Source organism: Macaca thibetana, chromosome 18 (assembly GCF_024542745.1).
Source record: "Macaca thibetana thibetana isolate TM-01 chromosome 18, ASM2454274v1, whole genome shotgun sequence".
In the NCBI taxonomy this organism is placed as follows: Eukaryota; Metazoa; Chordata; class Mammalia; order Primates; family Cercopithecidae; genus Macaca; species Macaca thibetana.
In genome coordinates this window covers 63,110,462-63,122,577 of record NC_065595.1, presented here as the reverse complement: position 1 = coordinate 63,122,577, position 12,116 = coordinate 63,110,462, and the positions used below count along the sequence as shown (strand labels likewise).

Sequence of the window (12,116 nt, the reverse complement as noted above, 5' to 3'; positions counted from 1 at the left end):
GTTGGTATTTGTTTAGTTACATTCTTGCAATGCCAGCAAAAAAAAAGAAAAAGAAAAGTCTAGATCTGAAGCATGCGTGTGTTATGAGAAGCCTGGAAAAGGCGATTTGGGTCCATTGTATAACTGCCACTTTTTGTTTTTATTCAAGGTGTCATAAAACTGAGTTCTGCAGTTGAAGGTATGTTTTTACAACCGCAAAATCAATAATGTTTTGCTTAAAGGTTGCACAGCGCGGCTTGTAGCTAAAAAGCTTCTGTGGCAGTGGTGTTTGACGCCATGTGCGAATTGCCAGCTATTGCCATTGCATCTGTGTTTCTCCTTGTTCAGGTCATTTTATGCTGCAAAGCTCTTAGCCCTCCTCAAGTGGCGTTTGCAATGACCTGAGAGGGCAGCACCAACATGTCTGTTTCTGTCTCCTGATGTGACTGCCTCGGAGCCGGTGCTCCTCAGAGAGCCTGGGCTCTTCTGTGGCCTTATTTGAGGCTGGACATGGTCTTGTCGGGAACCTTTGCCCTGGATCTTTCAGCAGAGCCTGGTCTAGAGCGTCCTTTATCCCAACAGAGCAGACGTGTTTTCCCAGGAAGTATGTGGGCATGAAGAGTCATTAAGGCTTCTCCCTGATGAGAAAATGAGATGGTTAAGGCATTTGCCAGTCTCATTGCGGGTTCCTCCTGGGCAGCGTGGCCCACCACCACCAGGCATAGTGAAGACCAAGTTCCTTTACTGTTGTCCATGTCGGTGAGCGGCAGTTCCCTTCAGTCATGCATTCAAAAAGCTGAGAAGAAAAGGAAGGATTTAAGGAAAGTACAAAAGAGACATTAAAGCAAAGTGTTTTGCTGAGTAACCCCAAGAATATTAAAAATGACCTCATTTTCTGAAATGATTAATTGGTTATTGGTGTAAAATTGATCTCCTTAGCCTCATAGGAGTTTCACAAACCAAAAGTAGAGACTGTCATTTTCTTCTTTTGTGAGTTTCTGTGTTTGTTTTGGGGGGGGCGTGCGTTCTCGTTTATTGGGAGTTTGTCGGTCATGCTTTGGAGGTTTCTTCATCCTCACTTAATCAGGGGAGGCTGCATGGAAGAGGTGGTGGGTTTTCGGGTGAGTTTTCAATTTAAAGGGAGATGTGGCTGGCTTGGTGAATGGGCAATGCATGGAGGTGGGAAGTGGGAAATTGCACTGGGGGTTGGAGTGGTGAGGCCATTCAAGGGGCTGGAGTTTCAAGGTTGGGAGGTGGGAGAGTAGGTCAGTTATGTACCCATGGGACTGGCAAATCCAAAGTGAGGGTGCCCTATCCCTTTGGTGGATTTAGTACCATCACATTTTACAAAACCAAGTTGAAAAGGCAGTATTTCTGGCATTTGTGGCGGAAAGTATGTTGCTACTCTAAACTGGGCAAAAGGTGCAGGCAGCGGTGTTTCAAGGTGGAGAGAAAAAACCTTCTCATCTCAGGGAAAAAGTGCAAGTTGCAGGCCTCTGGTAGGCCAAGCAGAAATTCAAGTTCCCTTTACCCATCAAAATGGAATTTTACTGAAGGACAATCCAAGCTCCTCCCTGCCTAACAAGAAATAAGAGACACAGAATCAAAATCAAGCAGCACCATGAGAATGACCTTGGCCTGCAGAAACTCCCAGTAGCAATTTCAGCACTGAGTTTCAGTTAATTATCTGTTGAATTACAGATAACAGCTGTTCACTCTGGGCCGTTTTGATGTTTTATCAAGGAATGGCTTTGAAGTCATAGTTTTACATTGCCTGCTTGGTTCGAGTGCAGTATTTCACTTACAACAAAAGGATATAGCGACAAAATACAATTTTCATTTTAACAGTCAGAAAGTCAAGAGAGCACTAAGTAATTTTTAAACTATTGTTTTGCTAGAGGTTACTAGTGGGTGTCATGGCTTGTCTGCACCCCCAGAACAGGGTTCTGTTCTCTCCAGAAAGATGAGAGTTTGAGGGAAAATGAAGGCAGGAAGCAGAATGACTGCTTGGGGCTTGTCTGGCAGCCTCTGGCCACCTTCCTCATCACTCGGCCTCCTCTGAGTCCCTGGGGCTCACAGGAAGTTCTCTGGAGTGGCTGCGGATACCGGAAGTCATGCCCACTGCCGCTGTTGCTTGAGCATCTTTTGGGCAGCTTGTTGTCTGAGGCTCGGGAGCATGCTGTGTTGTAACCGTGTTAGAATATATGTGTGCAGGGGCAATTTGGGAGTGCGGTTGTTGGGGTGGGGGATGTGTGTTCCATGCATGCATTCTCAGTGCATCTGAAACGTGGAACTCCTACAAGCATGCTCAGTGGCATGTGTGTCGGACACTATCTCTTGATGAGAAATCAAACCTCAGATGGTCGGCCTTGCCACTGCTTAGCTAATTACCGTACTTGCAACTTTCCATCTGTGGAATGAATTCAAGGCAGTTTCGTACAGCTTTTCATATCAAAGAGTACGCACATCAGTGGAAGAAATCCACTGTCAGAAATGAAACCTCTTTCCTTTTTTTTTTTTTAAAGACTCTGCTCTGTATTATCCTAGAGCTCTGAAAATAGTATTAATATTTTAGGTAGATTCTCTTATTCTTTTCAAGGAAAAATGATTGCCAAAGTCCTAAGAGAAAAACAAACCAAGATTCCATTTGCCACTCCCTACCAAGTGTCTATGGCAGGCAGTTCTGTTTCTTCTTTTCTGGAAGGGGTGCCCTCTTCTGCATTGTGCAGCTTCATATCAGCTTTTTAAATCATCAGAAAGAAAAATCCATTTTGTATCTCATGAATGCTAAGGTTAAAGGTGGAATGTCCTTTGAATTTAAACAGAAACACTCATCAATGCTTTGATTATGTTGCGATGAGGAAAAATATGTGAACAGGGAAAAAGTTCAGTTTGAAAGAAATAATTGCAAAGTTTTATCGATAACACTGATGAATTCTCACCTCCGATTTTAGACTGATAATCCTCGACTCCAAGAAAATTTGGGTAAGAGAGAAACATCCAGACAGCAATTTGAGGGAAGGGGGAGACAGTCGCACCAATGGCAGCGAAGGAAAAACCACTCACAACAAGAATTCCACAAGAATCTTCTAAATATTTCTCTGAATAGGGTCTTTTCTCTTGATACTGGAGCTGGGAGATAGATGTAGGGCTACGTATTTTCACAAGTAGGACCAAAACATTGGCCTTATCAAGAAGTGGGAACACAGGTCGTGGAAGAGCTGAGTCACCCCTGAGTCCGAATGGCTCTGATATTCTATAGGCAGCTATTTCTTTCCAGGGAAGGAGGGGCCACCCGAGCCGGAAACTCTTGGTCCAACTGAAGTGGTGTATTCGCACACGGGGAGTGGGAGTGTTCCGGCAGTCACAGGCCTGGAGGGGCAAGATGAGCCAGCCGTGGTGGTAGCGGATGCAAGTCTTCGCCACTGATAACCGGCGCGTGTTCTGTGTTGAGACTTGTCTCCAAGGCGATTTGTTTATACCTTGTAGGTGAGAATCCGAAATACCAAAGGGACATCACATTCTTTTGAAAGCCCGTATGAAAACAACGAAGGTTGTCTTCTGTGGAAAAGTTCCATGTCTCTAAATAGAGGAACAGATGAGCCTCTCTGAAGAAATCAAATAAATGAGGGCTGGGCGCGATGGTTCACACCTCTAATCCCAGCACTCTGGGAGGTTGAGGCAGGAAAATAGCTTGAGGCCAGGTATTCCCAAGCTCTGGGCCACAGAGCAAGAGTCCCCCTCACCTCTACAAAAAATATTTTGTAATAGTTAGCTGGATGTGGTGGCATATACCTGTAGTCCTAGCTACTTGGGAGTCTGAAGTGGCAGGATCAGTTGAGCTCAGGAGTTTGAGGCTGCAGTGAGCTATGATTGCACCACTGCACTCCAGCCTCATCAACAGAGCGAGACCCTGTCTCTAAAATAAAATTTTTTTTTTTTTTTTTTTTTTTTTTTGAGACGGAGTCTCGCTCTGCCGCCCAGGCTGGAGTGCAGTGGCTGGATCTCAGCTCACTGCAAGCTCCGCCTCCCGGGTTCACGCCATTCTCCTGCCTCAGCCTCCCGAGTAGTTGGGACTACAGGCGCCCGCCACCGCGCCTGGCTAGTTTTTTGTATTTTTTAGTAGAGACGGGGTTTCACCGTGTTAGCCAGGGTGGTCTCGATCTCCTGACCTCGTGATCCGCCCGTCTCGGCCTCCCAAAGTGCTGGGATTACAGGCTTGAGCCACCGCGCCCGGCCAATAAAATATTTTTAAGGAAAAATTCTGTTGTTCATAGTATGACAAACAATGTGTCCAAAAACACCCCAAATGGATTTAATGTATTAAAAATATTCCTAATGTATTGATGTCATTCCCTCTGTAGGTGAACTCTGTCCTTGTCATTGTGTCTTTCTTTCTTCCTTTTTTTTTCATACAGAGTCTTGCTCTGTTGCCCAGGCTGGAGTGCAGTGTTGCAATCTCGGCTCATAGCAACCTCCGCCTCCCAGGTTCAAGCAATTCTCATGCCTCAACCCCCTGAGTAGCTGGGACTACAGGCACACTCTATCATGCCTGGCTAATTTTTTTTTTTTTTTTTTTTTTTTGAGACAGTCTTGCTCTGTCTCCCAGGCTGGAAAGCAGTGGCGCGATCTTGGCTCACTATAACCTCCGCTTCCTGGGTTCAAGTGATTCTCCTGCCTCAGCCTCCCCAGTAGCTGGAATTACAGGTGCATGCCACCACGCCCGGCTATTTTGTATTTATAGTAGAGACGGGATTTCACCATGTTGGCCAGGCTGGTCTCGAATTCCTGATCTCAAGAGATCCACCCACCTCGGCCTCCCAAATTGCTGGGATTACAGGCGTGAGCCACCGCGCCCGGCCTAATTTTTGTATTTTTAGTGGAGTTGGGGGTTCGCCTTGTTGGCCAGCCTGGTCTCAAACTCCTGGCCTCAAGTGATCTGCCCCCCTCGGCCTCCCAAAGTGCTGGAATTACAGGCATGAGCCACCTTGCCCAGCCGAGTCTTTCTGTTTTTGGAGCAAAGCCATGTGCTCAGTGTGTCAGGGTAGACTGTGGTAAATCCTTTAATAAACAGACACTGATGGACTTACCTCCAGTAGTAAATTGAGAATGAAGTTCCAACTTTTTGTTTGTTTGTTTGTTTTTGTTTTTTAGGCAGAGTCTTGCTCTGTCCCCCAGGCTGGAGTGCAGTGGCACGATGTTGGCTCACTGCAACCTCCACCTCCCGGGTTCAAGTGATTCTCCTGCCTCAGCCTCCCGAGTAGCTGGGATTACAGGCGCCTGCCACCATGCCCAGCTAATTTTTGTATTTTTAGTAGAGACGGGGTTTCACCATGTTGGCCAGGATGGTCTCAATCTCCTGACCTCATGATCTGCCCACCTTGGCCTCCCAAAGTGCTGGGATTCCAGGCATGAGCCACTGTGCCCGGCCAACTTTTTTTTTTTTTTTTTTTTTTTGAGACGGAGTCTGGTTCTGTCACCAGGCTGGAGTGCAGTGGCGTGATCTCAGCTCACTGCAACCTCCGACTCCCTGGTACAAGCAATTATCCTGCCTCAGTCCCCTGAGTAGCTGAGATTCCAGGCGTGCGCCACCACACCCAGCTAATTTTTGTATTTTAGTAGAGATGGGGTTTCACCATGTTGGCCAGGATGGTCTCGAACTCCTGACCTCAAGATCCACCCACCTCAGCCTCCCAAAGTTCTGGGATTACAGGAGTGAGTCACCATGCCCGGCCAGTTTCAACATTTTTACTACTGGAAATCAAAACATTAGTCAGATAACTGACAGAGATAGGGTAAAGCTGTGTCTCAGAAGGAGTTCCTTCCTTCCACCAGCGTGGCAGGCGGCAGTGTGTCAGGAATACTAAATGGAATATTATAGAAACTGAGAACAAAACTCAAGAAACTTGTTTCTGCAAAGAAACCCAGACATCCTGTTTATAAGAGTGATGTGGAGGCTGGAGCACCACACTAAACAAACAAATGTTCTGTTCTCAGATATATCTTGCAGACACTTGTCATTATACTTTTGGCTAAAAGTTATATATTTTTTTTTCTTTTCAAATTTTTTTTTTTTAGAGACAGGGTCTCTCTATGTTGCCCAGGGTAGTGTCGAACTCCTGGCCTCAGGTGATCCTGCTGCCTTAGCCTCTGCATCCAGCCAAAATATTCCTATGAAATAGAAATGTTTCAACCAGGCACGGTGACTAACACCTGTAATCCCAGCACTTTGGGAGGCTGAGGCAGGAGGATCACTTGAGGTCAGGAGTTCAAGATCAGCATGGCCAATATGTGAAACCCCGTCTCTACTAAAAATACAAAAAATTAGCCAAGCATGATGGCAGGTGCCTGTAATCCCAGCTACTCAGGAGGATGAGGCAGGAGAATCGCTTGAATCCAGGAGGTGGAGGTTGCGGTTTGTTCAACTGCACTCCAGCCTGGGTAACAGAGCACGATCCTGTTTCCAAAAAAAAAAAAACAGTAATATCTCTGGGAGCATTGAGAGTTTCCCAAATAGCTTCCTAAGACTAGGACCCTCCTGAAATGGCAGAGATGGAGCCATGAGACTCAGAAACTGGAAGATGTGTGGAAAGAATTTTCCAAGGATTAGCCATTTGTAGCCTTGGGATTACCCTCACCTCAGATAAAGTTGACCTCACGTGACCAACAATTGGCCTCATCTCAGAGCTCTTTCACATTTATCTTTTTACTTTTTTTTTTTTTTTTTAAGTTTCTCTTTTCCCCTCTTTGTTTCCCTCTCCCTCCTCCTCTGTTCCAACTGCCCTTTTCTATTTCTGCGCAGTGTAGAAGAAAGTTTACGGGGGACCTTAGGCAACAGAAAGCCAACCAGTGCCTGGAAGGGTCTGACAAGGAACCGCTATTTGCTTCAGTGTCCTCGCCAATAAAATGAAGACTTCTCCTGGGGCAGTTGCAGAGACTAAACTAGATGCTAGAGAGAAAGCCTTAACACAGTGTACGGAAGGCAGTAGGCGCTCTCCTTCCCTCTTTCCTCTTTCCAATGTCTAATGATCACTTCCACTACAATCGTGGTGTAGCACACTGCTGAGAGTTTCATTTTGGGCAAAGCCACAAACAGAGCCAGCATAAATCCTTGCTTCTCCCCTTTGAGAGTACTTAGAGGGAAGCAACTCCTCCTGTTGGATAGGGCTCTCTGATCACCTTTCTGGGACCTGTGACATCTGCCAGGGGCCAGTCACAGCCCCAGTTTGGAGTGTTCGATTCAGACGAGATTGTCCCCCAGTCTGTTCTTTGAGTCCCAGAAGGTGGGGAGGAGAGGAAAGGTTTTCAGGCTGATACAACAAACAAGTGCTAATTGAAGACCGATTTCATCAATATTAATTGTGTTTTATTACAAAGGAGTTTATACTTGCACAGTGTTCCGGAGCAAGCCATTTGTCACCACTCATCAAGGATATGAACATTTTTGAATAAGGAGAACCAAAGTGAATACAACCACAGCTATTCAGAGAGAAGCTTCTCATAAATCTTTGAACTCAATAGCCAAAAACTAATCAAATCTGTGCTGAATGAGCAGCCTTAAGCCCTTAACAACAAATTAGCATAATCCAGAAGACGGTGTGCGTCCCAAGCACCATAACCTGCCCTTCACCCTCCTCCCGGGGGCAGGACATAGGCATTTATAAGTCAAAGGCAAGCTGCAAACGATAATCTGCCATTTGTCACTGATTTATTTTCCCTCTTTTCTTTTTGTTTTTCAAGAGTATAAGTTTCAATGTCTGTGTATTTGTTTTTGTTATTTTGGCAGTCTAGTGAAAGTTTTCAATGTAAACAAAACTCTTACTCTTACAGAACAAGCAGCTCTATTAAATTGCATAAGAAGGCAGTTCTTAAAGACAATGGTCTAATTAGCAGTCTTTGAAGCCAATTCAATAGTAATATCAAAGCCACTTCTAGTATTTCAAGCCCAAATTTAGAAAATGGCCTTGATGTTTTCAGTCTAAAATTATAGTCTGACCTTACTATTCATTTTGGAACACACTATGATTTAGAAAACTGCTGAAATCACTGAATGTTATGAACCTGGAAATCACACCCTCTTAAATGATACATCACACCCATTAAAATTAACTGTAAAATCCATTTTTTATTGATTTTGTTTGAATCTGGTATTCAACTAAGATGCTTACATACGTAAATATGGCCACAGCTGTATATACAACGGTTTTGTTGAATCCATTGATGCTTTAAGTTGAAAGAGCATACATTGTGGGTTTTGTTTGGTTTCACTGAGAAGGCCAAGCAATTTTTCTAGCAATGTTTCAACAAAATGCAAAATTAGATGCCAGCCTAGAAGCTTTAAGGATGCGAAATGTTTTGAAAATACAGATTTTCAGGTATTTCCTAGCTTTAACCAACACGGGTACTTAAGTGAAGGCAGAAGGCAGCCTGGTGCACCTCTGTTGAGTACAATGTTTCTTAAACATGCACCTGTTAAGAGATATGAAGCAAATTTAATTTCCTTTTTAGCCTTCTATATCCCATCGTTGATTTTATACATGCCCTCCTCAAATACGAACTCCTAAAATTGTGTTTGGAACACATATTGGAAGAAAGTATAGAACAGTATATAGGAAAGTTCTAGGTTCAAACTTCATAGCCATAACTTCCCGACTGTGTTGTAATCTGGAGCAAGTTACTCTGTCTGTACCCCAACTTTCCTCGTCTGTAAAATGGGGTAAAGCCACTTAGCACTCCAGATGATTAAGAAGCTTAAATAGGCCGGGCGTGGTGGTTCACACCTATAATCCCAGCACTTTGGGAGGCCAAGGAGGGTGATCACCTGAGTCAGGAGTTTGAGACCAGCCTGGTCAACATGGTGAAACCCCATCTCTACTAAAAATACAAAAATTAGCCAGGCATGGTGGCGCACAACTGTAGTCCCAACTACTCGGGAGGCTGAGGCAGGAGAATCACTTGAACCCTGGAGGTGGAAGTTGCAGTGAGCCAAGATCGTGTCATTGTACTTCAGCCTGGGTGACAGAGCAAGACTCAGTTTAAAAAAAAAAAAAAGGAGCTTAAATAAAATCAGATAATGTTGAAGTACCTAGTAAACTGTTTAGCATGTAGGCATTCAATATGTTTTAGATACTTATTTATATTGTTTTGTTATTGTTTTTGTTTTTATTGTGGGCTTAAAAATTAAATTATAAAAAATTCATATTCTGCTACTTTTACTTGATGTCATTATATATAGACATATATATCTTTTTTTTTTTTCTTTTTTTTGAGATGGAGTTTCCCTCTTGTTGCCCAGGCTGGAGTGCAATGGCACAATCTTGGCTCACTCCAACCTCCGCCTCCCAGGTTCAAGCGATTCTCCTGACTCAGCCTCCCTAGTAGCTGGGATTACAGCCATGAGTCACCATGCCCAACTAATTTTTTGTATTTAGTAGAAACAGGGTTTTACCGTTTTGGTCAGGCTGGTCTCGAACTCCTGACCTCAGGTAATCCACCTGCCTCAGCCTCCCAAAGTGCTGGGATTACAGGCGTGAGCCGCCATGCCTGGAGATGTTACAATTTTGTTTTTTTTTTGGAGATGGAGTCTCGTGTCTCGCTCTGTTGCCCAGGCTGGAGTGCAGTGGCCGGATCTCAGCTCACTGCAAGCTCCGTCTCCCAGGTTCACGCCATTCTCCTGCCTCAGCCTCCCGAGTAGCTGGGACTACAGGCGCCGCCACCACGCCTGGCTAATTTTTTATTTTTTAGTAGAGATGGGCTTTCAGCTTTCACTGTGTTAGCCAGGATGGTCTCGATCTCCTGACCTCGTGATCCACCCGTCTCAGCCTCCCAAAGTGCTGGGATTACAGGCGTGAGCCACCGCACCCGGCCATTACAATATTTTTTAAACAGCAGTGATCATGTGTCTAAATAACATGAATTTGTTTTTTACTAAATTGAATATTATTTTATTACATGTAATCTAATGAAAATCTAACTAATGAACTTGATACAATCAAAATCACTCAAGAAAAATGATTAGAATTCTCTACACAACTCTTTCCTTTTCTTTATCTGGTTATGGTTTTGGTTTAAGCATGGAGGGTTTTATTTGTTTTCTTTTCTTATCTTTTTCTTTTTTTGGAGACAGGATCTCACCCAGGCTGGAGAGTAGTGGTGCAATCTCAGCTCACTGTAGCCTTGACCTCCTGGTCTTAAGTGATCCTCCACCTCAGTCTCCCGAGAAGCTGGGATCACAGGTGTGTGCCATCACGCTCGGCTAACTTTTTATTTTTTGTAGAGATGAGGTCTCATTATATTGCCCGGGCTGGTCTCAAACTCCTGGGTTCAAGCTGTCTTCCAGCCTTAACCTCCTAAACTGCTGGGATTACAGGCATGAGCCACCACACCTGGCCTCCTTTTTTAAAAATATTGTTTTGGAGTAGCATTAGTCGAGCAAATACTCATCAAATTAAAAATAGGACATTTGAAAAATACCACCATCAAATGATTTAGGGCATACCAGTCTTTTTCAATATCATAACTCATATGGAATATTTGTAAGGCATAATGACGTAAAGGATTCAGGCTGCTGAGGTCTGTGGCAGGAAGCACAGAAAGACTGTTTCCAAACATGACATATTATACTTTATTACTTCGTGCTTACTAATCTATTTATGACAAAATTCATGAATAAAGTTATTAAATGCCCATACTACTATCTCATGCCCTATCCCAGGCCATGGGGACAGAAAGATGGAAAGATGAGCCAGACATGGTTCTCCTATCTAGAGACAGCAGCGTATGTGTGAATAGGCCATTATAACTTAATTTAATGAATGCAATGGCAGGAATATATAAAAGGAATTATGTGAACATAAAAGTCAGCCTAGGAACTCTGCCTGGGTGGATCAGAAGGATGCCCCAGTGCAGATGTCTAGGACTTTCAAGCTATGCAGAGGCAAACAGGAAGGGGAGGGCTCACTGAGGGAGACCTAATCCTGCACACAGACAGAAGGATGAAAAACGCCTAGCGCACCAGGAGTCAGATGTGGCTGCAACTCCATGCCCAGAAGGGAAAACAGCCAGGCATGAAGTTGGGAATGCCGGTTGGAAATACATTTTCAAAGTTCCTATAGGCAATACATAGCCAGAAAAGGATGTTATTTATTTATTTATTTTCATTTTCTGTATTGCATATATATATTCACGTAGCTCAACAATTGAAATATGGCAGCCTGGACCACATGGTGAAACCCTGTCTCTACAAGAAATACAAAAATTAGCCAGGTGTGGTGGCATGCACCTGTAGTCCCAGCTACTCGGGAGGCTGAGGTGATCCTCCCACCTGGGAAGTCGAGGCTGCAGTGAGCTGTGATTCCTCCACTGCACTCCAGCCTGGGCTATAGAGTGAGACGCTGTCTCAAGAAAGAAAAACAAAAAACAATTAAAATACGAGGGAAAAATGCATTGACTCAATACCCAGTTCCCATTCCGCTTAACAGGTAACCTACCATGACCTATTTTCTTTTTTCTATATAGATATATGCTTTTTGCATATGTAAACATTATGAGTATGTATTTTTCCCTTTTTTTTACCCAAAAGATAATACATAGATGTACACTATTGTACAGCTTGCTTTTTTCGCTTAACAATGTCTTAGTAATATTTCCATATTTCTATAGAGAACTTTCTAGTTATGTTTTGTAGCTACATAGTATTCTCCTATATGGGTATACTACAATTTACTTAACCAGTTTCTTCTTTGCCACACATTTAATTCGTCCCAATATTTTGCTTTCTCATACAGTTCTTTAATAAATAAATAATAGGCTGGCCACAGTGGCTCACGCCTATAATCCCAGCACTTTGGGAGGCCAAGGCGGGTGGATCATCTGAGGTCAGGAGTTCAAGACCAGCCTGACCGACATGGTGAAACCCCATCTCTACTAAAAGTACAGAAAAATTAGCTGGGCATGGTGGTGGGTGCCTGTAATCCCAGCTACTCAGGAGGCTGAGGCAGGAGAATCACTTGAACCTGGGAGGCGGAGGTTGCAGTGAGCCAAGATCGCACCATTACACTCCAGCCTGGGTGACGAGCAAAACTCCGTCTCAAAAAATAAATTATTTAATTAAATTAAATAAATCATATTGTAAACAT

General features: G+C 43.9%; 1 protein-coding gene across 17 annotated transcripts in view; it reads left to right on the top strand.

Moving 5' to 3' along the window:
* DLGAP1 (DLG associated protein 1) overlaps positions 1–12,116 on the top strand; it is a 959,039-nt gene that overhangs the window by 803,237 nt on the left and 143,686 nt on the right. For 8 of the 17 annotated variants that reach the window (XM_050767436.1, XM_050767438.1, XM_050767435.1 and 5 more), the window contains one exon: positions 149–178. The exons of the other annotated variants lie outside the window; for them this stretch is intronic. In XM_050767436.1, coding sequence (XP_050623393.1) covers positions 149–178 — 30 coding nt within the window. The remainder of the gene's footprint in view (positions 1–148; positions 179–12,116) is intronic. 17 annotated transcript variants of the gene reach the window in all.